At 31.0% G+C, this 15,565-nt stretch overlaps 1 protein-coding gene across 1 annotated transcript; it reads left to right on the forward strand.

The window, feature by feature from the left end:
* The first annotated feature begins 171 nt into the window (after positions 1–171).
* On the forward strand, positions 172–15,394 carry LOC134696806 (uncharacterized). The gene is made up of 12 exons (XM_063558761.1): positions 172–190; positions 1,437–1,580; positions 2,289–2,440; positions 4,650–4,778; positions 5,406–5,549; positions 6,714–6,928; positions 8,020–8,109; positions 8,499–8,854; positions 10,418–10,523; positions 11,273–11,408; positions 11,830–12,005; positions 15,274–15,394. Exons 1-12 carry the CDS (start codon positions 172–174, stop codon positions 15,392–15,394), a joined length of 1,788 nt encoding a protein of 595 aa, XP_063414831.1.
* The last annotated feature ends 171 nt before the right edge of the window (positions 15,395–15,565 follow it).

A 15,565-nucleotide genomic window follows, 5' to 3' on the forward strand; every position in this document is an offset into this window, starting at 1 on the left:
TTCTTTTTACTTCTTAAATATAAGAAAAAAAGATGTTATATGATTGCCAATGAGACAACTCTTCACAAGAGACAAAATGACTGCACAATAAAGGTTGGTGTTGGAAGGGATAGCGTAGAAGTAGATATGAATATTCATGTACACTCGGAAGTTCTCTTAACGGAAGTAAATATGGGTCGTGCTAAAACAAGTAAACAAAATAGAAAAACGCACGCGCACATGCACGTGGGGACATCTATGAGAAGAAAGACTATATATTACAGATTACTTATGATTACAATTATTATATTTAACATGATTGAACAAAGCTAATAACATTTTAAATATATAGATTCTAACTGGGTACGATGATGAGTTAAGTTACGTTAGAGATCGTTAGAACACAGGAGTTTGGAATTTCGAGAGAAGCTCTACTGTGATAATCGACTTTATATTTTTACCCCCTTATTGATAGGATTTCAAACTCCTGTTCTTAGACATTTACAAGAAGTTCAGGTCACAGTAGTATAATTGAACGGACTTTTGTTAATTTAAAGGTAAATTAATAGATCAGCTCTAGTGTGAGATGATTTCCAAATGTTTTCAAATATCAATGCTATGTACATATACATATAAGTTTAACAATGTTTTAATAACCAAAAACCATGCCAGGAAGTTAATGATTGGACCTATTGTCATGATTTTCTTTTTATTTTCTCTTTCATCCTTTTTTTCAAATTTTTTAAACATGGCCAGAAATTTTTAACATGCATGTATTTAAGAATTGACGTATTTACACTTGTATGCAAATTTGTCCGCCATTACATAAAATCACACAGGTTCCCGTAAACTTTGATATCATTATTCAAAACATTTGATGTTACAACTAAAATGTGATTGTTGCATGACGTGAAAAGGTTATTCGGAGGTGATATAAGGTCATTTGGAGGCAATATACAGCTAAATACCAAGAGTGTAAACAGGTTTATTGAATGCTTCTATTTGGTAATTCATTGGGGTGTAAAAGTGTTGACAGTCCTAAGCGCTTCATTCTAAAAATGTGCGCACGGTCAACACTGTTACAACCCTATGAAGTTACAAAAAGAAGCATTCAATAATATAATTACATTTTTTAGCTATAATCATGAAAACACGAATTTAATAATAGTTTTATTTACTTCACCTAGCACTTTATTGTGAGACCACATGTTATCCTGAACGAAAGTTTTATTGAGTAATGCAATTGCTTAAGGAATAACATGTGATGTGCAGTTAGCCAATTAGAGTAAAGTATTATAATGAAACATACATCTGTTAACGTAATTATTAAATGTTAAAAGACTCCTTGAATCAATGTTACCTTGACATCATTTTTAAAAAAAAGTCTTTGTTTGCAACTTTTACCATGTACATCATATTTACATGAAGATATGTATATAATATTTTTTTCATTTCAGGTCAAAAATTAAATAAAATGTCTACCATTAACTTAAAATATCATCCAGATATTGAATCTGCTTATGCTGCAATTAGAAAGTATGAACTGGAGACCACTTCTAAGTACATATTATACTACAGAGAAGCTGGTTTCAATCAGAAAGGTAACTGTTTTGTCCCCTGCCACACAATGGCAGGAAATATATTTAATATTTTTAAAGCTTTTTTTTTCATCCTGCTAAATACAACAATACTCGTATATAGACCTTAACTTATTTGTAAAGTTCACAGCAGTAAGAAACATTAAGTTAAGGCAGAGTTATCTTCTTTCCTTTCATAAAGTTCATACAACAGGCTTGTTCTTATTGGTTTTGTAAATCCATTTAACAACAGAAAAAAGATATTGTGTTAAATTCTTTGATAATTACAAGTAAATTATAATTTTGATATATATATATACTTAACAGATAAATCATATTATTAAAGGAGGGATATTTGCAAAAAATACCATTCGAGAGAATGTTAATTTTCACGAGTCGTAAGGCGAGGGAAATTCATTCTCAAGACTAGTAGTTAACGTTAAAAAACACATTGATGATCGTGACATTACAAACGTCCAGTCAGATAGTGTATTTTTTGGCAAACAACACGGCATAGAGGGTAAAAAAGGCTTATCCTTTTTGCTTATACCTAGGCGGCGTTAAAAAATGAAAAATTTTCTTTTGATAACAGTAAATTGGTGAAAAATACACTGGCTATCAACCAATCAAAACCAAGGATTCTTACATAAGGTGTAATTAAGTCCAAAATTATATACCGGTAACGTGCGCTGGCAATATTGCATGTGCTTACAGGTTCAGTTTCTCTTGTAGACTTGGATAATTTGGACAAGAAAAAAATATGGTGGGATAACCATATCCCCTTTGATGGTATTCCGTATTGCCTTTTGGGGTCTGAAGTGTGGGACTGTCATCACGGGCCAGACAGACACGTGAATGATAAAAAGAAACTTGTTGCCAAAAAGGTATTTCAAAATTTTCTTTTTAGCAATAAAAATAAGAAATTTATTTATTAACTTGAAAGACATTGTACATTTTACAGATTAATGTGTTAAATACAAACTAAATATATATGTTCTTTTAATGTCTTCAATAGTTAATATATTTTAACAGTTTTGATTAGAATTAGTTTAATTTATAATACTCCTATCTCTTACATAGGTTTGGTAGATTCAAGGAAGTACATTGTGCAACCTTTGTACACTGGGTCCTATAAACAAGGTGATAGGTTGTGCTGCTGGAATAGGTCACCTTTTTCAGCTTGGAAATATTTGAATAGGGCGGTAAAACTATCAGAAATATTATTCAATAAAGTTCCCACAACTGCGTCAGTAATCTTTCTTGGTCAGTGTTTTATCAACCAATTTTCTCACATTTGACACTTTGTTATTCCACTTTTACATAACATTACATAGAAACCCAAATAATATTGGAAAAGAGATATAGGAAGATGTGTTGTGAGTGCCAATGAGACAACTCTCCATCCAAATAACAATTTATAAAAAAGTAAACCATTATAGGTCAATGTACGACCTTCAACATGGAGCCTTGGCTCACACCGAACAACAAGCTAAAAAGGACCCAAAAATTACTAGTGTAAAACCATTCAAACGGAAAAACCAACGGTCTAATCTCCATAAAAAATGAGAAACAACAAGAAACATGTATATATTACATAAACAAATGACAACAACTGTACATCAGATTCCTGACTTAGGACAGGTGCAAACATTTGCAGTGGGAATTAAAAGTTTTAATGGATCCAAACCTTCTCCCTTTTTGTCGAGCCTTCGATTTTTGTCGAAAAAGAGAGACTAAGCGATCCTACATTCCGTCGGCGGCGGCGGCCACAAATATTCACTCTGTGGTTAAAGTTTTTGAAATTTTAAAAACTTTCTTAAACTATACTGGATTACTTCCAAACATGGACAGAAGCTTGTTTATGATCTTAAGATAGTATCCAGAAATTAATTTTGTAAAAATAAATTCCATTTTTTCCGTATTTTACTTATAAATGGACTTAGTTTTTCTGCGGGTAAAAATTACATTCACTCTGTGGTTAAAGTTTTTAAAATTTCCATTACTTTCTTAAACTATCCTGGGTTTGTACCAAACATGGACAGAAGCTTGTTTATGATCATAAGAAAATATACAGAAGTAAATTTTGTAAAAAAATTAATCCATTTTTTCAATATTTTACTATTACAATGTATTAAATGGACTTAGATTTTCTGCCAAGAAACAACACATTCACTCTGTGGTTAAATTTAAAAAAAAATAATAACTTTCTTATACTACTTTTAATTTGTACCAAAGTTAGATAGAAGCTTGTTTATGATCAAAGCTAGTATTTAGATGGAAATTTTGTTAATATTTTGTACATGTGTATGTGTATTTTACTTATAAATGGATTTAGTTTTTTTTTCCAGTTAACATTACATACAGGCTGCAGTTAAAGTTTTTAAACATTTATTAGATTCATAAACTATCCTGGATTTTTTTCCAAACTTGGTCAGAAGCTTCTTACAATCAAAAGATTATATCAAGAATGATATTTTTAATTTTTTTTCCCTCATTTTTGTTGAGCCTGTGTTTTTCAGCAAAAGTAGGCGAGACACTGGGTTCCGCGGAACCCTTACAAATTTTGCTGAAAAAATAGCATAACATCACAACATAGAAAAACACATGACAAAATATCAATTGGCAGACTTAACTCAATCAAAAAACATAAATTAATACATAATAGGTATACGTTTTTGAAATTTAAATTTTATGAAAAGGGTGGGGTAACAGAAACCCAATGACACCCCCTTTCAATTAAGTATTGAAGTACGTGCATCTTAAAAAAATCAGTACCCTGAGATAACCTTTTAATACTAAGGAGTCAATGAATTAAATTTAGTATTTTATAAGTTGTTATATGTGAAACACCTATAATTAATTGTGATACATAAAATTGAGAATGGAAATGGGGAATGTGTCAAAGAGACAAAAACCTGACCATAGAGCAGACAACAGATGAAGGCCACCAATGGGTCTTCAATGTAGGGAAAAACTCCCGCACCTGGAGGTTTCCTTCAGCTGGCCCTTAACAAATATGTATACTAGTTAAGTGATAATATAGATGATACATGCATGGATGTTGTATGTGCATTTTTTCCATTTTTTTTACAGGATGAGATGGAAGAAGAACATCCATACACCAAAAATTCAAAGAAAAGGTTTTTAGTTCAGAGTACCAAGAAGATGGACTGCAAGTCACAGATCACTCTTAAAGCTGTTGTTAAGTTTCCTGACTTTAAGGTAAACTATTCTTTTTCTTTCTTAAAGTAACTATATTCCTTAAATGGAAGATACCTAAAATGTTACCAGGAAATGGTTGTTTATGTTGCTTAAAATTGTTATAACACTCAATTCATGGTATCCTGATGAACATGGAAAATTATAGTACGAGCATGCATTTTGTACTTAAGACACATATTCTTTTTATGCCCTTACCTACAATAGTAGAGAGGCATTATTTTTTCTGGTCTGTGTTTGTTCGTCCGTCTGTTAAAGGTTAAAGTTTTTGGTCGAGGTAGTTTTTGATGAAGCTTAAGTCCAATCAACTTGAAAACTTAGCACACATGTGCCTTATGGTATGATTATTCTAATTTAAATACCATTTGATTTTTTTCCCCATTTCACGGTCTATTGAACATGGAAAATGATAGTTCAAGTGGGGCATCCGTGCACATTCTTGTTCTTCATCTTCTTTTCCAATACATAGAATTACAGGTGGGGATATAATTAGTACTACAAGTAGAGTTTACTTTGTAGTAACTTTGAAAAGTACCTGTATAGCAATAATGTCCATTGTCCTATTATGACAAAAATGTTTATAGTTATTATTCATTTATATGAATATAAAAAACTGATCCATTGTTACAGGTTGATGGCCTTGATAGCACTTACAGGAGAAAAAAATGTGCATCCAACCTTAGAGCAGCCAATTTCAATCATGTAAAGAAAGACGTGAAGATTGTGTTAATTCTTCCTGATACCAAATCTCATCAGAATCATCTAATTGGTGAAGTAATGCATATATTTATCATCTTAATACAGTGCATACAAATAATGTAAAAATGTTTATAAAGTCATTGTTAATTTAGAAATTAGTGTGTTCATTTATTAATATGAAACTTAAAAAAATGTGAAATATAATTAAAGCAATTACCAAAAAAAATATTACAGCTGAAATGATCACTGCAGATTTTAATAACTACGAATTTTGCAATAATTTACAATTAATTTGTGTGAGTTCTTTAATTTCTTTCCTACGATCTGATTTCTTCGGTCATTCTTTTTTTGTCATACGTAGGTTCAGATGTGCAGTTTCATATTTTATTAAACATGTTAAATATTTCATTCTTATAAATGTGAAGAAAAAGATATAGTTCCTCACATTTTTTTATTTAATTATCCAATTGTCAATGAATAAATAAAGAGAGTAACTTATCAAAGAATTCAAATATTGAAAACGTATTCAATAAGTGACCAAAGAACACAATGATTCTTGTATACACCAGGGACAGTCTACAATGTATACTAGTGGGACTAGTCACTTATAACCATGTCTATACAAATTTGCAGACAGAACTGTGCTGTTGCTGATGTCACTTGACTTCATAGCAATTTTTTTATATTTACGAATTTTTCTTCATAACTGTACGTTCAAGTTAAACGAAAAAACATTTTTATCAAAATTTATACATTTTGTCATTGCAAAATGCTGTTTTTGAAAACATTCCTCAGATAGTTTTATAAAATATAAGATCTTTTGAACTTTGAGGTATTTTGTTAGTGAATTACAAGTAGTGGCCATCTTGTTCGATATGTAAACCCTTCTACACGACTGGAGTGTTCTTCAAAACGATACGTCTCAATCTTATATTTTTTGTCATGGTAAATTGATATTAATCAGATTTTATATTAACAAATATGTACTGTGAAATAAGCAAATAGCTAGTAGGTTCCTATATCAGAGATACGAAACCAAGTGTTTTGTTCAGTGGTATCGAAAGAAATGAGTCCCGTTAGTATAGAAAGTCCCTGAATACACATAAAATCAATAGGTTGTAATGTTGCTCATTGAATGTTTTCAATATATGTGAATTCTTCCATTACTTATTAGATATAAATGTTATGACATTCTCCTTTACTGTATACCATTTTATTAGTTGTCCCTATCCATTTCAGTTTTCAGGATACTCCCAACCACTTGATAGCCAAGTGAAAGAACACATCAGGGAATTGGTTTTTGATGGTGTCAGGAAAGTGTCCGAAATGAAGAGGCACCTAAACATCTTTGTTAAGAGAGAACTTTCTTTGGACATGCCTATAACTAACAGAAGATTTCATCCAAATGAGCGAGACATAAGAAATCATATGTATTTAGCCTTAACCAAGACAAGGTAGGATAATAGTCAGTACTATGGTCATGTGTTTGATTTTAAGTTTATCAGTCCACTACCAACATAGGTTGAAGGGGACCTTAGGTTTGCATCTGTCTGTCAGTTATAATCAGTTTTCCACACTTGTTTTCTTCATGCTTTAAGACGCTGATTTGATAACTGGTATGTAGTTTTTTAATGACAAGTTACAGATGTTCAATTTTTTGTTCCAGTGTAATGATTTTGAGTTATGGTACTTGGACTTGTAAAATTCACTCAAATAATTAGTTTCCACACCTTTTTCATCAAGCTTAAAGATTTTGTTATATTCTTTACATCATAAGAAGTTATAGCATTGTGTTCCAGTAAAATGAAATTTTAATTAGTAGTGACTAAGAATTGAGCCTCACCGAAAGCTTTTTTTAACATGTTTTTATTAGCTCACCTTGCCTGAAGGGAGGGCAGCTTTTGGTTTTTATCTTAAATATTATTATAAATAAAGATAAACTGTAAATAGCAATAACGTACAGCAAAATAAGAGCTCCAAATAAGTTCACTTGATCAAAGTGGTCAAGTGACCCCTTAAGGAACTAATGTTCTTTAAATTAATTTTTTAACAATGTTTATAAATTTTTAACAATTTTTACAAAATATTTCCCACTGTCACTTCTGGGCCAATTTCATTATAGATAGAGATAATTGTAAGCAGCAAGATTGTAAAGTAAGATCCACAAACACATCACCAACACCAAAACATAATTCTGTCATGAATTTATCTGTGTCCTTTGTTAAATATGCACAAAGACTGAGATGATCCACACAGGCTCTTTAGAGCCTCTAGTTCTTATCATTTTTTTTTCTTCATTTTTTCCCCTATAAACATGATAAATCATTCCAATATTTTCTATAATATATCATCTGAATATTGTCGATGATATGGTTCAAGAATGAAGTCTTTTGCAAAAGGGGGATACCATTTATAAAAAACACAAAACATTTTTTTGGATTGTTTAATGGTATGATGTTGTCATCATCTGCGTTGTTGTTGTCAGACAACCAGATCCTAATAGAGTTTAAAAAGTAAGAAATTTGTATTTATGATTTTTTTTCAGGTTTTCAAAGAATGATCAACAGAATTTACAATGTCTGGTGAGGAAATGGGAGGCTGAATATACATTGGATACTTTTTTTTTAAGACTGGGGTGAGAATTATTAGTTACCTTATGAATATAAGAAATAGGAAAGATTATCAATGCGTTTTTGATGCTTTCTGTCTTTTTACTTTGTTTATAGGAGATTGAAGTTTATGATATTGTAAGTTTTGTTGGGAAGATATCCAAAAATATTTGAGGACACATCCTTTATGTTTGATAGATTTCCTTTATGCTATTAGAATTCCAGTATACAGTAACATATCTTGGTTACCTTAATCCATTTCTCAAATTAATAGATATAGGAGGGTCTCTAAAGTTCTTCCTTTGACAATAAGTATGCTCTTTGTGAAAAAAAATTAGTGTTAGCTTGATGTAAATGAGAGACTGCAATGCCAAGTGGTGTTTCTTATTCTTTCTTTTTCTCTTACAATATGCAGATCAGATGGTAAACAAAAAGAAAAAAGTAATGATGATGTTGAGGAAGTTCCCCAGTTTCTTTTTGTTCATCAATCGGAAACACAGAAGAGGCTTCTAAATATTTATGGCCAGGAGATTTGCTTGTTGGATGCAACATATAAAACATCGAGATATGACCTTCCTCTGTTCTTGGTTTGCGTCAATACAAATGTTGGATATAGTGTTGTAGCGTCTTTTATAGTTGCTAATGAGAATCGCTACACCATTCAAGAGGCACTCATTAAATTGAGAGATTGGAATCCCATGTGGAAGCCCAAATATTTCATGTGTGATTTTGATTTGAGAGAAATTTGGGCGCTTGAACAAACATTTGAAGGTAAACTCAGGAAAAATTCATGAAACATTGTAACTGAATTATCAATTTCATGTTTTACAAATTACCTTCGATATCACTACTAACATATATTTACTTTAATAAAAAAAAAGATTTTTTTTGCAAAATCAGCATAACTATTCAGAATAAGTGGATTTTATGCAAATTGAAAATATTATACAAACTATTGATCATTTCCTGAATTTATGATTAACTTTAATTTTTGAATATCAATGCATTGCTTAAATTTTTAATTTTGTTTCTAGATTATATCCTCTACTTGTTGGTACGTATGATTTGGTAAGTGGGTGGTTGTGCTTTTTAATTGTTGTACTGGCATTTATATCACTATATATTCACATACGTACATACATACATCCTGAACATACATTGTACAAGCTTTTTTTAATCACACAAGCTTTTGTTTATATCACCTGCTTATTATTTTTCTTTAGATTTATGCTCTTTTCTTTATATCATGAAGAGCACATTTTCATGTCAATACTTCATAATATGGCTGAAAGTTATTATAATGTTGTATACATATACATTGAAGGTAAACTTATAGTTTGGATAAAGAATTAGGATAGTGTTATTTTCCCTGATTAATTTATTATTAGTTTTACCATTGTTTCAGTTCTTAAAATTTTTTAAATATTATAATCAAAAATTCAATTTCCCTTATTGTTTTCCTTAAGAGTATAAATTTCATACATTTTAATACTTATGATTTTCAGTTCCAGTTATCATAAAATGGACACATTATGGAAATCTTTCAGCTTTAATATTGTCATCTTTATACTTTTCTGATTGGTGGCTTAGTGTTTCAATATATATGTTATATATATATATATAAAGTCAGGGGCAGATCCAGCCAATTTCAAAAAAGGAGTAAAGAGGGATTTCAACTTTATACTCCCATTCAAATGCATTTATTATCCTAAAAAAAGGGGTGTCCTACACCAGGACCCTTTGGATCTGCCACTGATATAGTGTACAGTGTTACATTCAGTGTTCTTATTTTAATTGATATTTTAGAGAAATAATTTAGTATAATTACTACTTTATTTCTAATAATTTGATGAACTAACTATCAGAAAGAGAAAACCTGCATTGTTTTTGAAAGTTTATAAATCACATTGTAAAAGTAAAAACTTTTTATATTCTGGCATATATGGTTTTTAAAAACACTTATATGAAAATAAAATACAAAATAGATAATTTTACTGCAATTATATGGTTGGTCTACCTTGTTGCATCTTACTTTAAATTCCTTATTACAATTATTAGCTGATATTTCAAAAGAATTTTATTCCTTTTAAATAAATTTTTTTTTTACACGACATAAAACCATATAGTTAACTCCTTACATTGATTTTATAAAAGTGAATTTATTGTTTATGTCAGTTGCAAATTACAGTATGAATGCATGTTACTTAGTTATCAAGTGTTTAGATGTGTTGATTTATGTAAAAGATTCTTTTGAAGTGTGCCATTGAGCACCTAAATACATAGCCTAATAATATTTTAACTTTGTAATTGAATAGAACAATTTGTATGTTTTAGGTTTAATGGTGTATCTTTGTGACTTCCATAGGGAACAAGCCTGGCACAGATGGCTAAGAGAAATTAAGCATGATTGCATTGATGAGAAAGATGAAATTAAAAAAATGTAATGCTTATTTATAAAGTTAAAAAGATATATTTATTGTCACATGTACTTCTGAACTCATAAAAAAATACTAAATTATATAATGTAGTTGATGCTACATGATGGTTAAAATTCAATGTTACTTATTGCATTTTACCAGCAACATACAAACGTTAAGATGTTTAATTATATTTCCAACAATCAATACAGCTCTTCTATAAAAGCATGCAAAACAAAACTTTGGTCGGCTTGCTTACTATGTTTGCTTGGATGGTTGCAAACAATAGGTAGGTGGAGTTTCAATATATACTGGGATTTGATTGGACATAAATTGAAGTTAATGTTTATTGTCCAATCAAATGCCAGTATATAGTAAACAAACTACCTACCTGTTGTTTACAAACATCCAAACTATCACAGCAAGCAAGTTGATCAATGGTTTGCTTTGCATGCTTTTATAGATGAACTGTAAGTATTTAGTTTGCATACAGCACATGACTATGAGTAACAGTTTTCAATCCATGACAATTCTTTTAGAGTGCATAAATGGAAAATGACCATGTTTAAACGAAAGTAGGCTCCCTGAAAATATAGCCCTCAATTAGGAAACATTTATTGATTTTGTCATACAGTCAGTTGTGAATAAATTCTGGAATGCACCAGTAAGACAAAAATTTCAAAGTTATCAAAATGTGACATATCCGTTTGTTAGTTACATGAATTAGTTACATATTTTTTCAAATGATTTGATTGAATAATTTTACTTTCAGGTTAAGAGAAATAGCTGATGCTGATTCTGCAGAGTCATATGCAAATGCTTTGCAACAATTAAGAAGCAGTGATATTTTCAAGGCAAAGGTCTCCTTGAGAAATTGGCTCGAAAACAAATGGCTCCTGAACTGCAAGGTTTGTTAATTTAAAATTTAAATTTTGACACCAATTACCACCAGCTTAATTTTTTTGAATAGTACAGGTATATAAAAGGGATAGTAGCTACAATTTTGACAAAATTATAACCAAGTTTTATAGCTGTTATAATCAAAGATATGTACTTAAAATATAAAATAAGATTGTTGTAATGTTAACATGAACTACAGATGTGGTAATACTTCATTATAAATATTGTGTTGTGTGTCTAGTCTTCTCATTGATTATGCATCTGTGGTGGAGAGTTGTCTCATTGTCAATCATACCACATCTTCTTATTTTTATATTATCAACAGTTGAACAGTTCAAATAACTTGCAACATTATCACACATTTTATACAATTGAAAAGTTGTTTATTACACAATGTTATTAGGTGTCTGTTTATTATAAATTTTTCAGAGATGGTCAAAACTTTTCAGAAATTCACTCTTTAACATCAGAGTGAATACAACCAATGGCCTTGAAAGACAACACAAAGAACTCAAGGAAAACTACTTGACAGAGTATATAGATAAATCTCTGTCAAGTATGGTGACATCATTGGTAACCAAATACTTACCAGATAGTTATGAGAGGTATTTTTTACTCTGATAAGAAATTAATTTATTGTTTGAGACCATTTGCAGCCACTTTAAATCCCCAAAATGATTACTCTCATTATTTATTAGTAGTTAGGGAATACGTACTTAATGCAATTATTGACTGCATATATTTGTTTAAAACAATGTTAATTTTTGGTCAGTTTTATTTTGTTGGTATATTGTATTATGAATATCTCTTTTGTAATCTAATAATGTTTTAAAAAGGTTGATTGAAGCACATTTTAAGAATGAAGTGTTCTATCCTTCTGACATTATGTTTACGGGGCTCGGATATAACTTACTGTATACATCTGCCTTTACTCCATCCCTTTTTCTTTAGGGAGGAGAAGACTTTTTTTAACGGAAAAACCAATACCTTTGTTCTTTGATTTTTACCAGTACAAGCAATGTAACAGTTTCAACCGATCGCATTCATGTAGAGATAGGGGCTCGATTCATAAATGAAACAGACCAAAGATAAATTTGTTGTATAAAATAGACCACTTGTTGGCAAATCAATGAAACACAAATTTCGGAAATACAATCTTGAATGACTTGTTTTGTTAACGAGATAGGTTCTCATATGTATCAACCTCTCAACAATTACAAATGCAGGTATATCATGATCATGGTCTAGTACATAGCAAACTTTATGTATACACATTTGTTGTACTTAATTTGTATGTAATACTCGCTGCTGGACGTAAAAATCTGTTCAAATGCTATAATGTCCTTATAATGCTCTTTTACAAATTGTGACTTTGATGGAGAGTTGTCTCAATGGCACTCATGCCAAATTTCTTATATCTACATGTTGCTTCTACTCCAATCGACTAGAAGGATGTCTCCATTTCTCTGAAACCCTTTCACATGAAGCTGCATGTGTCTCCCTTCGCTCCATCTCCTCGAAATGAAGTTCATATTTTGTTTAGTATACATTTACCAATTGCCCCTCAATCACTTCGGTTGAGGAAAATGTTTCATTTGTACTTATCTGATTTGCATGATGCCTCTTACCGATCATCTGCTTTTGCTACATCCCTTGAAATTTTAATCTTATATACCTATATACGTTTGCTCTATACTACCAAACAATGTAAATATGTCTAATGGATACATCTATACTTGGACCCCTTCACGTAACAGATCTATATATGATAAATATACCTTTGCTCCATGTTATATTCCATTACCTTTACGGGGCTTGGATATAACTTACTGTATACATCTGCCTTTACTCCATCCCTTTTTCTTTAGGGAGGAGATGACTTTTTTTAACGGAAAAACCAATACCTTTGTTCTTTGATTTTCACTAGTACAAGCAATGTAACATTTTCAACCGATCGCATTCATGTAGAGATAGGGGCTCGATTCATAAATGAAACAGACCAAAGATAAGTTTGTTGTATAAAATAGACCACTTGTTGGCAAATCAATGAAACACAAATTTTAATCTTATATACCTATATACGTTTGCTCTATACTACCAAACAATGTAAATATGTCTAATGGATACATCTATACTTGGACCCCTTCACGTAACAATCTATATATGATAAATATACCTTTGCTCCATGTTATATTAAACATAATTTCCTCGCTAAGTTTACATATGTTCAGTTATACTTGTACTCTATCCCCTGAAGAAAACTTTGATTTTCATTGTGTATATTTATCTAAATTTGATGTACCTCCCTAATAAGTTATCGAAATGCCTCACTTTACTTATATATATTTGCTCAATCCTCTTTGCATGATTTTGGAATAGGCTACTATGATTTGACAATAGTAATTCCATTACCTTTACGGGGCTCGGATATAACTTACTGTATACATCTGCCTTTACTCCATCCCTTTTTCTTAAGGGAGGAGGTGATTTTTTTTTAATGGAAAAACCACTACCTTTGGTCTTTGATTTTCACTAGTACAAGCAATGTTACAGTTTCAACCGATCGTATTCATGTAGAGGTAGGGGCTCGATTCATAAATGAAACAGACCAAAGATATGTTTGTTGTATAAAATAGACCACTTGTTGGCAAATCAATGAAACACAAATTTCGGAAATACAATCTTGAATGACTTGTTTTGTTAACGAGATAGGTTCTCATATGTATCAACCTCTCAACAATTACAAATGCAGGTATATCATGGTCTAGTACATAGCAAACTTTACGTATACACATCTGTTGTGCTTAATTTGTATGTAATACTCGCTGCTGGACGTGAAAATCTGTTCAAATGCTATAATGTCCTTATAATGCACTTTTACAAATTGTGACTTCGATGGAGAGTTGTCTCATTGGCACTCACGCCAAATTTTCTTATATCTACATTTTGCTTCATTCTGTATATTTATATAAATTAACTATACCTTCCTAATAAGTTGTCGAAATGCAGCTTTACTTTATTTATATATATTTGCTCAATCCTATTCGCATGATTGTGAAATAGGCTACTCTGATTTAACAATCTCAATTCCATTAACTAACAGGACTTCGGTATAAAATTAGTGTATACACGGTGGGTTGTCCTGCGAGAGAACGTTCTGTGCTTGTGATTTGGTCCTGTCAGGTGCTGGTGGGTTTGTTTACATTGTATCAGAACGGCAATAAAACAACCGTTTTGTTGCTTAACTTTTCTCTAACACGTCATTAGTACCATTGAACGAATATTACAACAATTTGTAATTGCAAAAGTCGTGGAAGTTCGCCAAACGAAATTGTCTTAACGATGTGCTGGTGATTAGAAAAACGGTCCTGGTTCTGTTCTCCTATGTCCTGGTTCTGTGCCTTTATGTGTTAGTTAAAAGTGGCATATATTCAGGATTATTGATGCTTTACTGTATTGACTTATAAAACTGTTATCTGCTTTGTTGAAATTGACATTGTTGTAATCTAATTACTGTTATCAAGAGAGAAAGAAATACCCCTATTTTTTTTATTTAAAAAAAAATAACTGTAATCTTATTTCTTGACCTGTTAACGGAACCCCTCTTGTCCCTTTTAAGATAAGAGATAAGTTTACGATTTTCGGGATTACGCCGGGTCTTTTTGCATGGTCACCAAAATACGTTGTAAATTATACAATACTTATATAAAGAAGATGATGTGGTATGTTTGTCAACGGACAAATTTCAATAAAAAAAACCAAAGGAACTATGTATTAACAACCATACGTCTTCGTACGACCTTCAACATTTTTATATATGTTCAATGATGTGTGTCTTTCTGTTATTATGTTATGCAATAAATTGTTCTGTAGGTATACCACTGTAACAATGAAGGAGGAAATGAGGAGGGGTTGTTTGGGTGGAGGTGGGGAGGGGAATGTGGAGCGCAAACAAACCGTGATGATGTTTATGACTATGCGGCATGGGCTTTAATCATTGTTGAAGCATCAATTTAAGGGGCATTTAATATCTTAATCAATCTATTCTTATTTTAGATTTATATTGTTATCTGATATTGTACGGAAAATGTTGCCCTTTTATGTAATACACGTTACGATAATTTGAAAACACATATTAATCAGCCAAATTAATGCACAAAGGCAA

The sequence above is a fragment of the Mytilus trossulus genome, chromosome 14, assembly GCF_036588685.1.
Source record: "Mytilus trossulus isolate FHL-02 chromosome 14, PNRI_Mtr1.1.1.hap1, whole genome shotgun sequence".
Taxonomy (NCBI): domain Eukaryota; kingdom Metazoa; phylum Mollusca; class Bivalvia; order Mytilida; family Mytilidae; genus Mytilus; species Mytilus trossulus.

Bases quoted from the DNA above. Each gene is read 5' to 3' on its own strand.
- LOC134696806 (XM_063558761.1), top strand. The intron at 5,550-6,713 runs GTAATGCATATA...TATCCATTTCAG, and splicing joins AGAATCATCTAATTGGTGAA to TTTTCAGGATACTCCCAACC. The intron at 10,524-11,272 runs GTAATGCTTATT...TTTTACTTTCAG, and splicing joins AAAGATGAAATTAAAAAAAT to GTTAAGAGAAATAGCTGATG.